The sequence below is a fragment of the Gymnoscopelus braueri genome (genome assembly GCF_963280865.1).
Source record: "Gymnoscopelus braueri genome assembly, chromosome: 11".
Classification (NCBI taxonomy): domain Eukaryota; kingdom Metazoa; phylum Chordata; class Actinopteri; order Myctophiformes; family Myctophidae; genus Gymnoscopelus; species Gymnoscopelus braueri.
Window position 1 is genome coordinate 9,632,200 of NC_137613.1, and position 21,446 is coordinate 9,653,645.

Sequence of the window (21,446 nt, forward strand, 5' to 3'; positions counted from 1 at the left end):
CTTTATATATGAAATGTGAACGTTTATGTAGATGTACGGGTTGTAATTATGTCAAAAACCAGCAACAAGTAGCGCCATGACTGTAATGATACGACAGTCATGTTTCAGGGCTAGACCAGCAGCTAGCTGGCACCGCCTCATATACACTGACACTCCCCCTTGTATTTCCCATCATTAAACGAATGAACCGCCACAGGAGGCTGTTGTTCTCCGTTTAACTGTCTGGTCTGGTCCTCAAGGCCAGTGTGTGAGAGAGAGAGAGAGAGAGAGAGAGCTGCAAAGCAAAGGGAGCGACCAGGAATTTATGTTGATCACTGATGGCTTTTCTATCTAGGGAGTTTCCTCCGACCAGCTTCCATGTCGGATCCGTTTAGAAAGTGATTTTTTTCGGGTCAGTTTGGTTGTATTCAGCATGGCTCCTCCAGGACTGTTCTGTCAGGTAGGCTGCACTACATTTTTAGGCTTGTCGATTTTTTTTCTGCAGTGGTGGAAAAACTAAAAGTACTCAAACTTTTTACTTCTAAGTAAAAGTATCAATACTGCAATGCAGAAGTAAAAGTCTAAAACAAAATGTACTTGAGTGAAAGTAAAAAAGTATTCAAAATATACTTAAAGTACCAAAAGTAAAAGTACTCATTAGCAATGCAGAAGTAAAAGTCTAAAACAAAATGTACTTGAGTGAAAGTAAAAAAGTATTCAAAATATTCTTAAAGTACCAAAAGTAAAAGTACTCATTATGCAGAAGGTCCTATTTCACAAGTTATGTATAAAATGTATAAATAAATATTTTGAAAATGGCAGATCTACAAGCTCACAAAGCATTGCATCAAGACGTGGTTGTGAGCTTGTAACTAACAGATTGCAATTAACAGAGTATTTCCACATTGCAGTTTTGATACTTTTACTTAAGTAAAACATTTGAGTACTTTTTCCACCACTGATCCTAGATGACTATTTCTATGCATTTGATGTTTTATTACCTCGTAATTACCTGCTTACTGTAAATCGCTCTGGATTAAGAGCGTCTGCTAAATCAATGCCTAATAAATTGAAAATGGTCATTTATTACTTTATAATTTATTATTTTATAATGCATTGTCAGGTGTGTCTTGTGGACTGTCCCTCTATCGGTAATTACAAGAAACATCTGAGATCCCAGGAACATCGACAGGTATGTATAGGATAATATTAATATCATATTTGTTTATTATCATTATTATTATTATTATTATTATTATTATTATTATTATTATTATTATTATTATTATTATTATTATTATTCTGGGAGACCCAAACTTTTTGACACTTTAGCCGGGCAACGAATGTTGAAATGAAATGAAAATGTCAGGAAGTGTGACAGTGATCTGAAAGCAGTGGTGTAAAGTAACTAAGTACATTACTCAAGTAGGCCTACTGTACTATGTTGAGGTAGACTTTGTATATTACTTGTATCTAGGTATAGCACTGTAGGCTATTCTGAATCAGTTCATTAGCTTATAAATAGGCTACACATTGTTATGACTGCGTCTGAATGGAGAGTCCTAGCAGAGAATGTAAACAAGGTGCAACTGCATGGTGTTTATACCAGGGGAAGGAGAGACTGATAGACAAAATGCATCCTCTCGAAACTCTGTATTTAACTTTCACCAACTTTCAGACGGTGGTGGAAAAAGTACTCACATTTTTCATGCAGAATGTCCCATTTCACAAGTTTCCAATTGTATAAAAATCCTTTGAAAATAGCCGATCTACAAGCTCACAAGGCGTCTCATCGCGACGCATTGTGAGCTTGTAAATCGGCTATTTTCAAATGAACTAAATGTATATAGGGCTGTAGTGGATGTTGAAGGATGTTGCAGGCCATATAAAATCTGACCTCGTGCCACGATTGGCCCCCGGGCCAGACTTTGGCCATGTATGATTTACATCAACCTCCGACTATCTGTCCATTAATTATCATCTGCTTGTGTTGGTACTTTGTAGTCCTTCAGTGGGATTAGCCTGCATGTGTACAGGGCACTAAAATAAAGTCGGCTCAAAAATAATGATGACTACTGTCAAACTGACCTGTGGTTTCCTGTGGGGGTAATGTGTTTTAGATTTACTATTAAGCCTGCTTTGTAGTTCATGCTGTCAACCTTGGGCCCCAGAGAAGGGGCGTTTGAGCTCTCCTTTACTCCCTTCTCTTGTTTTGGTATTTTTGAGATTCAGAAATACCCAGAAAGTAATGTTGTGAAACGGCACAAGCCTGATTTATACTTTGCCGTACAACGGCGTATGAATTAACCATTTCTAAATCTAAACCCGTCTCTTGTTCTTTACCCACAGGAAAAGGCAGAACTGTTTCAGAAAGGTAGGTCATCTCTTGTTTACTGTCCTTCCAAGATGCAGTAATTTTAATGTTTAAATAATAGTGCATTTAGACAAGGCGTTCATCATTGCCCAAGGTTATCCAGCCCGGGGATGGCGTTTCAGTCCTAGCCATATAGGAGATGATGTTTATCTATCCATAGTTCTATTCAGTCATAAAGAAGAGAACATAACATTATGTCATAAATCCAATTCAATTCAAACTTTATTCCAGACACACAGGGGGTCCATAGAGTACAGAAAAATCATCAACATCACACAATTGAACAATAAATGAAAAATAAAAAAAACATAAAATAAAATAGAGTCTGACTCTCCAGTGTTTACGTAGCCTGGACGAGTACCAGAGACAGCTCTTCCCAGGATTTACTATATCCTCAATAATACTGTTCCGGGACTCATCCAGGCGAGGCATGAATCCATAGAGTGCCTTAATAGAGCCTCACATGTGTGGATTCCACATGTTACAAACAAGTGACTAGCACTATGCCATCTAAGGACCTTAAGTAGTATCCTCAGGGTGTCATTGTAGGCCACTTTAAGCTACCTTTATGCTACCTTTCTTGTATAAAGAAGATCCATGGTTCTATTCAGTCATAAAGAAGAGAACACAACATTATGTTTATCTATCCATAGTTCCATTCAGTCATAAAGAAGAGAATACAACATTATGTTTATCTATCCATAGTTCCATTCAGTCATAAAGAAGAGAACATAACATTATGTTTATCTATCCATAGCTCTATTCAGTCATAAAGAAGAGAACATAACTTTTGACGAACTCAGTGACCATGTCTGACAGTTCCTTGTGCAGGTCAGAGGTCACTCATGGTGTCAGTTCAATGTGCTGATTGGTCAGCTACTGTCATATCAGCCCTAGGGCTGATCACACTCTCTGTGCTTTTATCACTCCCCTCACCCAGAGCAAATAAAGCATGGGTACGTGATAAATGTTAAATACAGCTAGATGGATAATCACTTTTCACTTGAATCTGATTATTTTAAAAAGTGCATTACTTTTATTTAAATCTGTGACACCAAAGGGACTAAATGACATTGCATTACACGACTTCCTCTACAGCTACATGTCAGTATCTGCCTTGCATGCATTTTCAGCACAAAATAGTTCATGTTTACATTAAGCTCTACTGTACTGACCACAAGATGTAGTTGAATTGACCTCTGTTCTGTTTTGCTTTCTTTCTGGATGCTCTTTTCCTCCTGGTTTTCAGAGGTGTTCCAAGGACAAGGTAAGCTTCCATGTTTTCTGCGGTTTTCCTTTTCTTTTGACAGTGACATGTGGAAGAGGGAGTATATAGATAGGTTGTCAGTCAACGGTATTACTCCCGCCCAACTCCAGCCCACAGTCAAAAACACACACAGGTTCTCATGCCAGACTCCTTCCTGAAATCAAATGGAAATGAGATTTGCTGGAGGGAGGGGCTTTACCAGGCTAGCGACCCCCCAAAATAATCATATTTGAACTGGGGACCCCCCACCCCAGCATGACAAGCACTTGGAATTGTAGGAGTTGAGGCACTACATTTTTGTTTCGCTCAAAGCATGTAGTGAGCATGCAGATCGGTAATGTAATATTTCACAATGTGGCCAATGTTTGACAATTTTTTTTGTTGATTACTTATGACGCAGTAATGTTCTTATTTTATTTCATTATTTCTTTCATTTTAGAGGTATTAAAAAGTCACTTTAGCAGTGGGCAGATACCTTGTATACACTTAAACTGTATGTTGGTTTGTTTACTGCTGAGTGAGAAGACCCCCCTAGGGATCCTGACCCACATTTTGATAACCATTGACATAGAGGGAGATGAGAGAGATTACTTTTTTGTCTCCGCCAGGCCGAAAGGCATGGCGAGAGAGTATGTTTTCGCCCCTGTCCGTCCGTCCGTCCGTCCGTCCGTGTGTGTGTACGTCCGTGTGTCCTGTCTGTGTGTTAGCACCAAATCTCCGGCACCGTTGGCCCGGTCGCTGCGAAACTGTGCACACACACTCCCTGGATGCCAATTCAGAACCTCTGCCTCAAATTTTTCACATGGGCCTGTTATTGCGCCACCAGGAGGCCGATTTGTGCAAAACCCATTTTTTCCCATTCATGCAAATCGGTACACAGTATCTCTATAGTCTTGTGATCAACCCTGATCTGTCCGATTTCCCATATTCCATCCTCATTGGCTAAGGTTACCATCCAAAGTTTGCAGGATTGGTCCGTTTTGAACAAACTGCCTCAAATCATGAACGCAGCTTGCTGTTTCCATAAAATTGCACACGCACATTCCCACTAGGCCGAGGAAGAAATGGCACTTAAAACTTTTCACATCAGCCTCATGGTGGCGCTATAACAGGCCGATTTGCATTTTTAACTATAACTGCACCGATCTGCGTGAAACTTTGCACGCCTACTCCCTAGAGGCCAAGGAAAAACATCTGCACTGCATTTTTCACATCTGCTTTTTACAGCGCCACCAGGGGCCTCCTGGTGGCGCTGTAAAAAGCAGATGTGAAAATGTCAAATGTCAAATGTCAAGATACTTATGTCAAATACATTTTTGGATATTAATCCTTCAGATTTTATCCAAACATCACGCAAATCGGTACACAGTATCTCTATAGTCATGTGATCAAGACGATTCTGTCCGATATTTCATATTCCATCCTGATTGGCTAAGGTTGACTTCCAAAGTTTGCAGGATTGGTCCGTTTTGAACAAAATGTCTGAAATCATGAACGCGGCGTGCGATTTCCGTGAAAATTTGCACGCACATTCCCACTAGGCCGAGGAAGAAATGCCACCCTTTTCACATTGGCCTATTATAGCGCCACCAGGAGGCCACAATAACTTACTTGACCTGGCGGAGATCTGTGTTTTTCTTCTTTTTACAAATATTTTTCTAAAAAATCTTTTTTTTATTTTTAAAGTTATTTGTTGAGTGAGTGCTGTCATAAATGTTTGGATGTTTTTAGAAGTATATTGGGTTTAGTACAAAGACGTTTTACTCTGGTAAGGTGAAATCAGACTCCTCAGCTGACCCAAGTTTATTGTAGGCCAAAGACATTTTGTAATGTTCAAGGTTTCTTCATTACATTTTGTGTACATGAGAGTAAATATTTTGTAGCAGCAATAAAATTATAGCCTGCCACACGCCAGGTGTGCCTTGGCACCAAAAAGGTTGGGAAACACTGCCCTAGGGAACTTGTGGATAGGGTATCGAACGGGTGGACCTGAGGCCGAGTATGGGCCCTGAAGGGGTCCAATCCGGTCCATTTGGTTCCATGTGTACACTCTCAGAGTTACAGACCTGTAAGGGTCCATTTGGTTCCATGTGTACACTCTCAGAGTTACAGACCTGTAAGGGTCCATTTGGTTCCATTTGTACACTCTCAGAGTTAGAGACCTGTAAGGGTCCATTTGGTTCTATTTGTAAACTCTCAGAGTTACAGACCTGTAAGGGTCCATTTGGTTCCATGTGTACACTCTCAGAGTTACAGACCTGTAAGGGTCCATTTGGTTCCATGTGTACACTCTCAGAGTTACAGACCTGTAAGGGTCCATTTGGTTCCATTTGTACACTCTCAGAGTTAGAGACCTGTAAGGGTCCATTTGGTTCTATTTGTAAACTCTCAGAGTTACAGACCTGTAAGGGTCCATTTGGTTCCATTTGTACACTCTCAGAGTTACAGACCTGTAAGGGTCCATTTGGTTCTATTTGTAAACTCTCAGAGTTACAGACCTGTAAGGGTCCATTTGGTTCCATTTGTACACTCTCAGAGTTACAGACCTGTAAGGGTCCATTTGGTTCCATATGTACACTCTCAGAGTTACAGACCTGTAAGGGTCCATTTGGTTCCATTTGTACACTCTCAGAGTTACAGACCTGTAAGGGTCCATTTGGTTCCATGTGTACACTCTCAGAGTTACAGACCTGTAAGGGTCCATTTGGTTCCATATGTACACTCTCAGAGTTACAGACCTGTAAGGGTCCATTTGGTTCCATTTGTACACTCTCAGAGTTACAGACCTGTAAGGGTCCATTTGGTTACATGTGTACACTCTCAGAGTTACAGATCTGTAAGGGTCCATTTGGTTCCATTTGTACACTCTCAGAGTTACAGACCTGTAAGGGTCCATTTGGTTCCATTTGTACACTCTCAGAGTTACAGACCTGTAAGGGTCCATTTGGTTCCATTTACACCTCTGTGTTGTTTGTTCTGAGATAGTTAAACATATTGCTTGTTTGTCATCCAACGTTCAAACCTTACGCTGCCAAAAGGGGGGAGGAGCTATGGAACAATGTATGTGTATCTGAGGAAAGGGAACAAATCTACAAGCTATCAGCATGTAACATTGTGACACGTGGTTATCTTGTAGATCTGTTATTTTTTGGGAGCGGCACTGTTTTACAACAAAGCATGAATGAAACATGACTCCTCACATACATCCAGGGGGAGGGGCTGACTGTCTGCTTTACTGAAGCAATGACACACGCACGCACGCACGCACGCACGCACGCACGCACGCACGCACACACACACACACACACACACACACACACACACACACACACACACACACACACACACACACACACACACACACACACACACACACACACACACACACACACACACAGGTAGCCTAAGGCCTGCATTAGTCATTAAACAGTCATGTGTTTGTTTAGTTGTTTCAAGCAGAGGAGATCTTGTGATTAAAGTCACTAGACCATACCCGGTGAAGGGCGCAGGCGAAAGTAGTTGCAAAGTTGGGGTTATTGCACGTCCTGTCGCGCGGTTTTACATTACTCCTACAGATTTTATGCAAACGTCATGCAAATCGGTACACAGTATCTCTATAGTCATGTGATCAACACAGACCTGTCCGATATCCCATATTCCATCCTCATTGGCTAAGGTTCGCTTCCAAAATTTGCAGGATTGGTCCGTTTTGAACAAAATGCCTCAAATCATGAACGCAGCTTGCGATTTCCTTGAAATTTCACAAACACATTCCCACTAGGCCAAGGAAGAAATGCCACCCTTTTTCACATTGGCCTGTTATAGCGCCACCAGCAGGTCTAATTTAACACATTTTTGGAACAAAATGCCTCAAATCATGAATGCAGTGTCCGATTGCCGTGAACGACCTAAGAATAAATGGCACCCTTTTCACATTGGCCTATTATAGCGCCACCAGGAGGCCACAATAACGTACTTGACCTGGCGGAGACCTGTGCTCCGAGGAGCACTTTCTCTAGTTTTATTATTATTCTTTTGGGGTTTTTTTATGCCTTTGTTTAGAGAGGGATAGGGAAAGTAGACTGACAGGAAATGGGGAGAGAGATGGGGGGGTTGACACGCAGCAAAGGTCGTCGGGAACGGGAGTCGAACCCGCGACACGCTGGCATTGCAGCCTAGGGTGCCTGGACCGTCACGCTACGGCCCAGGCCAAGAGAGATGACTTTTGTGGAATTCTGTATCAATTAGTAATTGTTGAATGATGCAAGCAGACTCGGAGACACTTCACATTATATGGTTTTAGTACATGAGCTCATGGGAGAAGTACATTAACCCATTCAATCCGGGAACGCATCTGTGTCATGTTAGATTTTAGCTATAACCATTATTTTATAGTTTTGGCTATTCAAAAATAGCAGATCTACAAGCTCATAGCGTTTCACTCTGTGCCGCACTATGAGCTTGTAGATCTGCTACTTTTTGAAAAATCTTGCATTGTTTTGCAAATCTTCGAATATACATATTTTTTCAAGCTAACATCTTTAACTCAAATCTTTACTTCTGGGGGGGGGGGGGGGGGGGTCATTTTGGGTGGTCCTTGACATGAAAAAGTTTGAGAACCACTGATATTATGGCAACATACGTTTTTTTTCAAAATAAACTGATTTAGAAGACATTTGTAGAATCCCCAGAAGCAAAGATTTGAGTTACAAATGTTCGCTTTAAAAAAAATTATATATATATTCAAAGATTTTCACGATTAAAAAAAAATAGTAGAACTACAAGTTCATAGCCGTGCTATGAGCTTGTTGATCTGCTATTTTTTTAATAGCCAAAGAAATCTAAAATTACACAGATGCTTTCCCAGTCTCAATGGGTTAAATATTCAGGGTGGTGGTACGATAGTTCTCAGGGGAAAGTAGGGAGAGAGCCTAGTTGTACACAAAGATAAGAGGGGAACTTGCTTGTGTCACTTGCTTGTGTCCCCGGACCAAGCTGTGCCAAAACAAAACTTTGCCATTTCCTCTTGACTCTATTATTCAAATGGTCAGAACAAAATCAAAAGGCAAAAGGTGAACAACATAATAACAATATAAGGTATATACTTCTAACACAATTCTTCCTCATGGTTAAACCATAATGGTTCTTTGAGGCACCTTTCACTATTTAAACGCTAGGATTCCACTTTGGGGTGTGTTTTTATAGGCGAACGTTCGCCGAAAAAACAAAAGACGGTCTCCCAGTTTCGGTGAACATTCGCCGAAACTGGTTATTCAGGCATCACTCTGAATAGCCACTTTTGGTTGCCATGTGGTGGCACCTTTATTTTTCTGTGTATACAGATACATTACTATAGAAAGAGCAAATATGCACTACGTGCGGTCAATATTTTTGCATTTCTCTGCAGTCGAGGTGTTGTGTTTCCATGAAAGAGCAAATGGCTTTCTACTGTTTGTCATCTGGTGACACACACAAGACAGATGTTTTGACCTTTGTACGGGTGTAGAATGTTCCATTATAGGCGTAGGAGTGATATCAACTCTCACTTCCGCTCAAAGATGCTAAGCGAGATAAACCTCACCAGTCTGCGGATGTTGTGTGGTTAGAGACACATGCAGAAGATAGCTTTGCTGTCAGGCAGGAAACTTGTATCTTCATATTTATGTGTTTTTATTTTTCAATGTGCTACTTGCATTGCAAAACAGGTTATTTTACTTTAGTCTAGTAGTCAGCAAATCCTGGACAAATACCCTGACAAAAACAAACAGCGTGCATTCTGTTATCCTATATCCTTCACCAACCAGTGTCTCCCAGGGCTCTATACTTGGTCCGCTCCTTTTTCCCCATACACCAAATGCATGTGTTTACATTGCTTATTGGAAGTCACTCTGGATAAGAGCATCTGCTAAATGGTAAACACAAGTAGGTTTCAGCTATAACCTCGCTCTGTGATGGTATGAAGGAGCGGGTGTTATTTAATGACTTCTGTTATAAAAGCTTCCTCTAGGCTAGAGTCGAAGGTGCGGGCCACTTCAAGGATAGAAAGTGTTGTGGTGAGGAATGATTAGCCAGAGAGATACAATAGGATATTCTTCTGGTTCACAAGGGTTATTATTAATGAGTCAGACATCCTGTGTAGTCCTGCCTGGTCTTGGCAGTGAAAGGCTCCATTGATTGCTTACAGTAGATGAAGGTCATCATACCTTAACTCCCATTCCCAGGGCCATTTATCTGGCTACTCCCCCACTGCAGATAGCCCTGGCACCTGCTTGGCTGTTGGGGGAGGGTGTGTGTGTGTGTGTGTGTGTGTGTATAAGGATAAGGATAAGGATAATTCCTTTTAACAGGTCGTTCATGAAAGTCCTTGCGGTCTTGTTTCCAATGAGAACCTGTGAGCAATTGGGGTTAAGAGTCTTGCTCTGTGTGTGTGTGTGCGTGTGCGTGTGCGTGTGCGTGTGTGTGTGTGTGTGTGTGTGTGTGTGTGTGTGTGTGTGTGTGTGTGTGTGTGTGTGTGTGTGTGTGTGTGTGTGTGTGTGTGCGTGCGTGCGTGCGTGCGTGCGTGCGTGCGTTACCAACACAAGCCGTCACCCTCATGCACGTGCACACATAGACATGAAAGGGGGCTTGAGCCCCTGCCCTTTTACCCATTGGTAAAAAAGTGCCCTCTCCAGACTGATTTTTCTTTCTTCTTTTAAACCAAAAAAGACATTTCAACTGCCCCTAGCGGCCTAACGGTAAGGCTGACAGAGATGGCAGTGGATGTGTTGGATGCAGCTCAAAGTAAACTTTCCTCAGGTATCTAGTTCGTCGCCGTCCGACCTTCCTAGCCTGTGTTATTAAAGAAAAACGGGCGACAATGGCCAAAACTCAATCGAAAATCGGCGATCGAAAATCGGCAAAAGTGGCCGTTTTCAAGATGTTTTGGCCATTATCTCTGGAACGGAAGGTCCAATCTGCTCAGTTCCAAGCTTGTTGGGTGCGTGACTTTGAGGACATTAAGCAAGTTATGATACTTTTTTTTTTGATTTTTCGGGTTTTCGGGCCTAAAAGTATGGTACCTGTTTGTAAAAAAATAGGTGCCCTTTTGAAATTCCAGCTCCTGCCTCTCCAAATCCTTCTGCACGTCCATGGTCACCCTGGCCGGCTGATCTTTTAGCAGGCGCCCCCCACACATCATTTATACTGCCATTTCACCATTGCAATAGGTGGCTGGCTTAGGTAATCGGAACAGTGGACCCCTGACAACACTGCCCACCATTTCTTTTAGGCCTCGTACACACAGTTAAAACACGCGACACATGCTTTACGCATGCCTCCCGGGGGGGGGGGGGGGTGAAGCCATTTCAATTCATTCCCTATGGAAGTGACGTGGTGAAAAAAAAAAACCTTAAGGGAAGGATGGGCAAGCAGACGAACCACATCGTCAAGCTCATGTCACCATGATCAGCCATAACCATATAACGACTTTCCAATGCAGCTACAGCCAAATATGGACTGTGTTCTCTAACCTCAATGTGTCATTGTGGCATCAGGCCCTAAAAGATCAGTCAGCATATATGGGACAACGACTGACAGAGACAGAGATCTCCATATATGCCCATAAAACGGACAAGGAATGGCAGATAGAGATCTCCATATAGGGCCATATCAGTTGGATCACTGGTGCAACGTAGCTGTGAGGTGGATGTGAGGTGGACTCTAGATGTGAGAGAGACGCCAGAGAGGGTCACTTGTAAAAGATCTATGACTTTGATGCTATTCGGTTCTTAAGTCTGACGTCATTTTGTAGTCCGACGTCACGTCCGGGTCCACTCTTCATTGTAAACAAACATGTTGGAACCCATAAATCTATTTACAATAACCTCCTTTTTCGGAAATGAACCATTGAGGGTTAATAAGGGTCTTAATGCTAATATCATAGACAGTAAAAAGTAGGCTAATATATATATTTATATTTGTATTTATTAATTATTATTATTAACATTATAATATATATTTTTATATTTATTTATATATATATATTTATATATAGATGTAAATAAAAAAAATGATTTCCTCTTCTTTTTGTCGTTGCCAGGAAAGCGGTAGAATGACACTTTAGTCGTTATTTTAGTCTCAGATCTGAGGGACACAGCACTGCGCATATTGGGAAAATACACACTGGGACCCGGAAGTTATTCTAGCGGGTGTTAGGGTTTTCCTGTGCCTTTACACCAACGAAAATAATTTTATTAAGCTATGTGTTCAAGAGAAAAACCCAACGAGTTCAGATATTGTTAAAGGAGGAAACCAAAGGAAATCAATGTCCAGGCAGTTTAGTAACAATTATAATAGCCAATTATTTATTAATATTCAATTTAAGTAAAGTCCAGTATAAGATGAATCTATGCTAATACAATACAGAATGAATGTAAGAATCAAATGATACAACCTTAAGTACAGCAAGTACAATGAAAACAGCAATCGACAGCAGAGCGCTCTGGATGAAAAAACTATGACCTCTTTACAAATACAGCAAGGAGGGCATGAAGTCTCACATACTGAAGTGCTAACCTACAGAGCTTTATATACAGTTTTTGAACAATAGTTTGTGCATAGATGAATGGGAGGTGTCTTTCAGGTCTAGCGACGCATGACAGTGTCCTCAGTTGATCTCCAGACGCCACTTCTTCCAGGGTGGGTGTGTTTGATCGATGCACGTGGGAGTTGACAGTCCTCCTTTGGTCTTTTGCTGAAAAACACCTTAATTTCGCTATATCTACTGATTGTTATCTAACATGATTATGTGAAAATACTCTCGGTCGTGGCTCGATGCTTTCTTAGGGGGTTTTGGCAACTTTCTCTGTTCACCCACTGGGGACACGTATGTCATTGATACAAGGTCAATTTATTGTTATGCACTCATATTACCGTTAAGTGCGCACATACATTGCCTTAGGGGCACCCATAATTTGTTTTGCTGACAGGTGCGGACACAGGTGCTTGATCTCCTTGCCTCTGATATCATTAATCATTAACTCTGACCCTTTATCCTTTACTAAGCACTAAGCACTAAGCACTTTACTAAGCACCCATGTACTCCTGTGTGACTTGGCATTTTTCCCTATGAACTTAAATGACTGTATTTACTCCTGTTTAATGTGTTTCAGTGATTCTGATTCTGGGTAAAAAATACAACTATTTTAAACTATTCTTAACACGGGGCGCAACGTCACGTCTGAACGACCGAATAGATTCGATGTGGGCCTATTTGACAGTGCAGAAACATATTTGCCTTGATGCATGTAACATTAACGAGTGTCAACGAGCATCGGCTGGACACAGACACACACCTGCCCTCTGCAGTGCTCTAAACTGAAAGTGACTGGAGTCTCATTTCTCTCCAAAAGCCCTTGAATATGATGGAATATGATTAAGTACTGTGATTATGGTAAACTCACATTTCATATTATACACACCATAAAGTAAGAACTCCTCTACCTTTCACTAGCACCCCCAAAAAAATGTTTAAAAAAAAAGATGTATATATATATATATATATATATATATATATATATATATATATATATATATATATATATATATATATATATATATTAGGGCATTCACAACTAATGATTTTTACTAGTCGACTCATTTGAAGTAGTAGTAGTAGTAGTCGACTAGTCGAAATTTACATTATTATTATTCTTTTTTTAATGTTTTTTTTTTAATTTATTTTTTAGGGGGGGCATTGTTTTAATGCCATTCTACTACTCTATTATTATTATCCTCCTGCCCTTATTTTTATGGCGTTTTAAGGGAAGCTCTTCTGGCACAGCAGCACAGCACCACAGCAGCGTCTCCAAGGATCCCCATTGCCCAATAATAGGCTTTTATTGGGCATACTTTTGACCCCCTTTTGATAAAAAATTAAGTCAGGAGGATAATAATAATAATAGTAAGATGGGCCATTACTATGGCATTAAAACAAACTACAAAAAAAACAAACAACAGAGTCGACTAGTGGTTATACTAGTGGTTATACTAATATATATATATATATATATATATATATATATATATATATATATATATATATATATTGCGATACAGTATGACGTCACGACGATACATACGTTTTGATATGGCAATATATCGCGGGACGATATATCGGCACACCCCTATTGTATATCTGTTTTCAGCGTGCAGCATAAATTAAGCAGTATGGTTACCTCACAAGCCTGATTTGGTGATAGTAGCCTACAGCTTGGATTGGAAAGCTCTGCGAGATCATTATGGATCATACATGTTTCACAAATGCTAGTTAGTGTGTCTTAAGACAATCTAACCTACTGAAACTCTTGTGACACTGTTTGCAGTAGAATGGGTTTTTCTCCAGTGTGGATACGATGGTGGTGTCTCTTCAGATCGACTGACTGACTGAAACTCTTTTCACAATGATTACAGTGGAAAGGTTTTTCTCCAGTGTGGATACGCTGGTGGTGTCTCTTCAGATCGACTGACTGACTGAAACTCTTTTCACAATGATTACAGTGGAAAGGTTTTTCTCCAGTGTGGATACGATGGTGGTGTCTCTTCAGATCGACTGACTGACTGAAACTCTTTTCACAATGATTACAGTGGAAAGGTTTTTCTCCAGTGTGGATACGCTGGTGGTGTCTCTTCAGATCGACTGACTGACTGAAACTCTTTTCACAATGATGAATGATTACAGTGGAAAGGTTTTTCTCCAGTGTGGATACGATGGTGGTGTCTCTTCAGATCGACTGACTGACTGAAACTCTTTTCACAATGATTACAGTGGAAAGGTTTTTCTCCAGTGTGGATTCGCTGGTGTTTGCTCAGAGTGTCTAACCTACTGAAACTCTTGTTACACTGTTTACAGTAGAAAGGTTTTTCTCCAGTGTGGACACGCTGGTGTTTGTTCAGACTACCTGACTCACTGAAACTCCTGTCACACTGTTTACACTGGAAATAAGGTTTGTCTCCGGTGTGGATACGCAGGTGACTCTTTAAATTCCCCAACTGACTGAAACTCTTGCCACACTGTTTACAGTGGAAAGGTAATTCTCCAGTGTGGACACGCTGGTGTTTGATCAGATTACCTGAATCATTGAAACTCTTGTCACACTGTTTACACTGGAAAGGCTTTTCTCCAGTGTGGATTCGCTGGTGTCTCTTCAGGTGACTTAACTTACTGAAACTTGTGTCACACTGTTTACAGATGTGAATTTTCTTCTCTCCTGTGTAAATCACCTGATGTTTCTTTACATCTCCTGGTTGATTTAACATCTCTGTATACCGTTGATGTCTTTGAGATTTCGGTGGGTCTGTGTCTCCTCGTTTACGGCTCGTTACAGAGCTGGCTATTTGCTGACAGGCCGCCTCTGAGCAGATATGTCCGTTCCTCAGTGTTTGGAGGTTGAGGTCGTCGTGGCTCGGCTGAGACGTGAAGGTACACTCGGAACAGGAGAGGTTAGTCTGGGAGGATTGGGACCACACTCCTCCCAGGAGTGGCGGTTCACGGACGAAGCTGCTGCTGTACATGGACTGTGATGGGGACGGGGTTGTATAGGCTCTGCTGAAGCTGGAAAATGTGTCCTCTCTCTTAATCTCCCTGTATTCTTTGTCTGAATCCCTTTCTCTCACAACACTACATGTGGAGAGACCCTCTTCTGGTCTCAGTGGAATGAAGTGGAAGTCTAAAGTAACTTCACACCTCATATATGCTGAGCAGAGCTCTGGTCTGACCTCACTCACAACACAATCGGTTGCCATGCATGCCAAGCAAGTCATCAATATAACATCACCATGACGGCAGCAGTGTTGATTTCGTCGACTGAAACGATGACGAAAAATGATCGTCGACTACCTTTTTTCACTGGCAAAAACTAGATACAAACAAAATAAAAACTAAGCTATGATGACTAAAACTAAGACTAAATATATTGACTATTTTGTCAACAAATAAGTCAGTCAGTGTTTGGTTGTGCCCGCGTGCTGTGCTCTGAAAATAGCTGATCTACAAGCTCACAACGCGTCACGCTGCGACGCGTTGTGAGCTTGTAGATCAGCTATTTTCAGCATGCAGCCAAGTGTAAAATCAGCCATTACGACGCCATCAAGGCACAGCTAAAATACATTATAGTCGACTAAATCAACTGTAGATTTAGTCGACTATAATCTTATGATATTTAGTCGACTAAAACTAGACAAAAACTCAAAAGTGTTCAGATGACTAAAATAGGACTAAAACTAAATGGAATTTGATTCAAAAGACTATGACTAAAACTGAATCAAAATTTGCAGTCAAAATCAACACTGATTTTTTGGGCGGTGTAGCCACCCCTATAAGTGGGGTTGGGACACTTAGTCGTTAGTATTAGTTTCCTGCACTGTGATTGGCCCATTAGTAGACCCCTAGCTGTACTGTGATTGGCTGACTCTATTGGCTGACTCTATTCAGCACTGTGATTGGCTAGCGAGACGCATGATGACATTAATAACCTATAAATAGGATTATGCACTTCCAAAAATCCATGATGACCACTTTGATGATCCATGATGACCACTTTGAAAAAAAATCACACCCAGTGTGATTTTTTTTTAACATTTGTGAAATGGGACATTCTGCATATAACTGTATATATATATTCAAATATTTGACAGAGTTCCGCGCTATGAGCTTGTAGATCTGCTATTTTTGAATAGCCAAAGAAATCAAAAGATTACACAGATGCGTTCCCGGTCTTAAAGGGTTAAGGGGCAGATTATCAGCGTGTGTCAGGTTCGACCGCAATGTCCACATCACTGGTAGAATTCAAACTTGTTAAAGGACAGTATTGTGTATTGCTGATGTTTCTCCATGTCTGACTCTCTCTTCTAGTTTATTTGGATCACATTGACATTCTGGGAGACCGCCCGAAATATCCATTATTAGGTTAGTAAAGTGTGTATGTGTGTTATAGAAATATTCATAATTAGGTTAGTAAAGTGTGTATGTGTGTTATAGAAATATTCATTATTAGGTTAGTAAAGTGTGTATGTGTGCTATAGAAATATTCATTATTAGGTTAGTAAAGTGTGTATGTGTGTTATAGAAATATTCATAATTAGGTTAGTAAAGTGTGTATGTGTGTTATAGAAATATCCATTATTAGGTTAGTAAAGTGTGTATGTGTGTTATAGAAATATTCATTATTAGGTTAGTAAAGTGTGTATGTGTGTTATAGAAATATTCATAATTAGGTTAGTAAAGTGTGTATGTGTGTTATAGAAATATTGATTATTAGGTTAGTAAAGTGTGTATGTGTGTTATAGAAATGTTCATAATTAGGTTAGTAAAGTGTGTATGTGTGTTATAGAAATATTCATTGTTAGGTTAGTTAAGTGTGTATGTGTGTAATAGAAATATCCATTATTATGTTATTGAAGTGTGTATGTGTGTTATAATATCCATTATTAGGTTATTAAAGTGTGTGCTGTATGCATGTTATAGCATCCAACTTGCACCTTCATATTTGGGATAGTCATTTATTGTTTTATACTCTGGTAGATAACATCTCATTTGTTATATCCCTGTTAGGTTCTTGTCCTGGCTATGATAGAAAGCGGGTTAAGGAACTTGGAATATTCTGATGAGATGCTAAAGCTTTGAAACATCTTATCCTGTTATTTTGTTGTTGATCAGTATAGTTGTGCACAGGAGTTTGGGGAAAAATAAGCTGATTATCAAACCATAACTGTTGCCTGTTGTTCACAATGTGCGAAAAGTAGTGGTATGCAACAGTAGTTCACTGTATCTAGACCAGAATGGGCGGTGGTAGCCACAGACCACAGACTGTACGGATTCACTCAACTGAAGCATGCGTATTTGATGACCAGCGGACCGGTAGGCAGCCGTTTCGGTAGGAGACACAAGGAGACTCTATAATGGAACTGCTGCCGGTCATCAAATTATTGGCTTAGGAATGCGACAAAAACAAAAAAATATCCATGAATTCAAGTCTCCATGGGGTGACTAATCGATCATTTAGGGGGGTGACCTATCCCTTTAATACACATGCATGTGTTTTTTTGTTCCTGCATTTGCTTCCCTCCTAGGCTTGTCTCTGGTGACACTGTGCTTTGGTTCAGAGGATGGCTCGCTGTTTTACCTGTGTCACGCCTGCGAGGAACCAGTCTCGGACATAAGTGAACATCTCGACTCCCCTGAGCACCTTCGCAATTACTACGTAAGTGTTGACCACCTGGTTTACACAGAGATACACATCAGCTTGCATAAATGCTCTTTGTAATTGAGATTTAATCTTTCCTATTTTCCCAGAACTACACCAACCCAGACGTGCTGAGATTCTCGTGGATTCCCAGCTCAAAGATCCACACCATGGTGGATCCTGTGGCCCACAGCAACGTCAAGAAGAACTGGGAACAACACACTGGGAAGCTGCAGGTCGGTTGGCATCAGTGGTGTAAAGTAACTGAGTACATTTACTCAAGTACTACTTAAGTACAATTTTGAGGTACTTTTACTTTACTGGAGTATTTCCAATTTTCAAAAATGTTACTTTTACTCCACTACATCTCAGAGGAAAATATTGTACTTTTACTCCACTACAATTATTTGAAAACTTAAAACTTTAGTTCTAGTTACTTTGCAGATATAAATTATTATATTGTAAAACATACATTAACCACTTCAGCCCTATTTTATACCTAGGCTATTTGAAAATAGCCGATCTACAAGCTCACAACGCGTTGCATCGCGACGCTTTGTGAGCTTGTAGATCTGCTATTTTCAAACATCTTAGTACTTTTTGGTACTTTAAGTATATTTTGATGCCAATACTTTTGTACTTTTACTCAAGTAACATTTTGAACACAGGCCTTTTACTTGTAACAGAGTATTTCTACATTGCGGTACTAATACTTTTACTTAAGTAAAACATTTGAGTACTTTTCCCACCACTGGCTGGCATGCGCGGAGCGCTTGAATTTGATCAGAATTGCGATCGTGATAAATGACCACTTTTACATTTTTGTCTGGGAAATCAATATGTTGTAACAAGAAGGAACAGGATGGTTGATGCTTTCAAGTTTCAACATGAGCTTGTTTTATTCCATCTTTTCTGTGTGCAGGTTCTGGACTTGCCTCCAGATTTGTTTGAAACAGTGAGAGGCAACAGTTATGTCAAAGGTACGATAACGTTTATTTAGAATGTTAATGTTAATCCTGAAGATCGCCTGTTAGATTGACAACACCTTAAGTTGTTTATGGAACGCAGATCATAGATTTCCACTCCAGTTATCCACTGGCTAAGAAGAACATAATTATGAATTTCTACCACAATGCAGGCGAGACAAATAGTCAAATATGATTTTTCTTTTTATATTTCAATATTAACCTATTTAAACCGGGAACACATCTGTGTGACCACTTTAACCATATTTTATACTTTGGGCTATTCAAAAATAGCAACATTTGTAACTCAAATCTTTGGTTCTGGGGGGTTCCTGGAAAAAATATTTTGAGGTCGGCGGCCAAATACACATCATTTTGGGTGGTCCTTGACATGAAAAAGTTTGAGAACCACTGATATTAAAAAGCATCATACGTGCGTTTTTCAGAAAACGGATTTAGGATTTGTAGAATCCCCCCAGAAGCAAAGATTTGAGTTACAAATGTTCGCTTTCAAAATATATATATATTCAAAGGTTTGGGCACGTTTTCACGATTTTTCAAAAATAGCAGATCTACAAGCTCGTAGCGCGGCACTCGGTGCCGGGCTACGAGCTTGTATGTCTGCTATTTTTGAATCGCCAAAGAAATCTAAAATGACACAGTATGCGTTCCCTGATTGAATGGTTTAAAGACTATCACTTGAACTCTTGAGCAGTACAAATGAAGTCATGATTCTCCTCACTCTTTTGACAGCAATGGCCACTCTGGGTGAAAATGACAACCTTCTGAAGCAGACCACAGGTCAGTTGATGAGCTTCCTCATTATTTATGCAGTTTGATTGAAACCCTTCAGTAAGAGATCCTTCTTCATACATTGTGTCATCAAAACAACGGCCTTGTGTTCCAATATTTGTGATCCATCTATCCACATATATGTACAGTATATACTGTACACAGTATATGTATGTGATCCATCTATCCCCACAGCTGCGAGACCAAAACAGATGACTATACAGACATACCTGGAAACCGCCAACAGGAAGCATCCTCTTCTAGGTCAGTGGTTGCATCTCAGAATAATACCTCATGATGCAGGAAACGTGTACATAAGTAGTTTGTTCTTTTATGAATAAATGCGCGCGCGCACACACACACACACACACACACACACACACACACACACACACACACACACACACACACACACACACACACACACACACACACACACACACACACACTCTTCTCTGTTGATCCATCTATGAGGGACTTTTAGTAGCTGCATTCACTTAAAGGGGTAGTTCACCCCCAAAATAACTTTTTTTCTATTGATTCCTCACCACCTGGAGCCTTGAATTCATAGATATTTTTTAGTTTTTGTCACATTCCTAAGCCAATAATTTGATTTTAATAAATTTGTCCCCATTGATTCCGGTAGGAGACACAAATGCATTTTTGTCTCCTACTGGAATCAATGGGGACACATTTATTATAATCAAATAATAAAGGAAGGAATGCGACAAAAACAAAAAAATATCCATGAATTCAAGGCTCCATGGGGTGAGTAATCAATAGAAAAAAAGTTATTTTGGGGGTGAACTACCCCTTTAAGTGAATGCAGCTACTGTAACTAACTAGTAGAATTTAAAATTGTGTCCCAAGAACCAGAGTTGAACCACTTGCTGCTTGTTATTATATATCTGTTGCACCTTTTTCATCCCTGCAGGTCTTGAGCACCTGGTGGAATGCAGCAGTGAGGAGCAGACTGGCAGACGGTTATATCTCTGCACCGTCTGCAAACTCACTCTAACCGACCACAAGATCATCAACCATCTCCTCGGCTTTGATCACATCCGCTGCTACATTGTAATTTGCTATGACACACTGCTGCATAAAAATGGAAACACTCCGTTAAGCTTCCTTGCTTAAGATAGAGAAATACCACAAAAAGGGCAAGTGAGAATCTCAAAAAGGGGAAGCGTGTCAACTGTTGCTCAACTCACATGTTACAATGAATTAGTATATCAGTTACATGGTTTTATTATGGAAGGTTAGGGTAAAGTAAGATAAAGGAACTAGAACGGTGTGGTTGCCTTGAAGGAAAGTCGTGGTTGCGGCCAGAACTGTGGCAGGAGTAGTGTGCCAACGTTTTTGGATTGCTTGATAAATAATAAGAGAGGTGAACCTAAACAATAGTGTTGGTTAAGATAACCCAGGAATAGCTAATAGGTATAGGGCATCCTGAAATGAATTGTGTGAAATTGTACCTAAAGTCTGTCACTAAGGGCTGTACGCAAAGTCATCATGATGACTAATGGAAAGAAAGCGAGTCGGTACTCATGCTGCATCGATGCGTTGCGAGCTTGTAGATTAATTGGCTCTTAATTGTACAATGAAATATACAGGGCTATATTAGTGGTTAAAGGGGGATGAAACCCAACGCTGATTTAGTAGTTTGGTTTTCAGTTCAGGTTAAACATTGCAGCTATTAATTTGCTTAGCTTGCAGATATGTTGCTTCTGCTGTAGTTTTTAACCGAGTGCCACGCTATGAACTTGTAGATCTGCTATTTTTGAAAAATCTTTAACATTTGTGCAAATATTTGAATATATATATTTTTCAAAAACATAGCAGATCTACAA

The 21,446-nt window shown here is 40.2% G+C and overlaps 1 protein-coding gene across 2 annotated transcripts in view; it reads left to right on the forward strand.

The window, feature by feature from the left end:
* The first annotated feature begins 226 nt into the window (after positions 1 to 226).
* Positions 227 to 21,446, forward strand: part of LOC308094690 (uncharacterized protein) — a 52,164-nt gene continuing 30,944 nt past the window's right edge. For both annotated transcript variants that reach the window (XM_080441462.1, XM_080441463.1), the window contains exons 1-11: positions 227 to 439; positions 1,103 to 1,171; positions 2,329 to 2,353; positions 3,603 to 3,620; positions 16,510 to 16,563; positions 17,727 to 17,857; positions 17,950 to 18,075; positions 18,762 to 18,819; positions 19,558 to 19,605; positions 19,792 to 19,860; positions 20,531 to 20,670. In XM_080441462.1, coding sequence (XP_080297588.1) covers positions 413 to 439; positions 1,103 to 1,171; positions 2,329 to 2,353; positions 3,603 to 3,620; positions 16,510 to 16,563; positions 17,727 to 17,857; positions 17,950 to 18,075; positions 18,762 to 18,819; positions 19,558 to 19,605; positions 19,792 to 19,860; positions 20,531 to 20,670 — 765 coding nt within the window. In that variant the 5' untranslated portion in view covers positions 227 to 412. The remainder of the gene's footprint in view (positions 440 to 1,102; positions 1,172 to 2,328; positions 2,354 to 3,602; positions 3,621 to 16,509; positions 16,564 to 17,726; positions 17,858 to 17,949; positions 18,076 to 18,761; positions 18,820 to 19,557; positions 19,606 to 19,791; positions 19,861 to 20,530; positions 20,671 to 21,446) is intronic.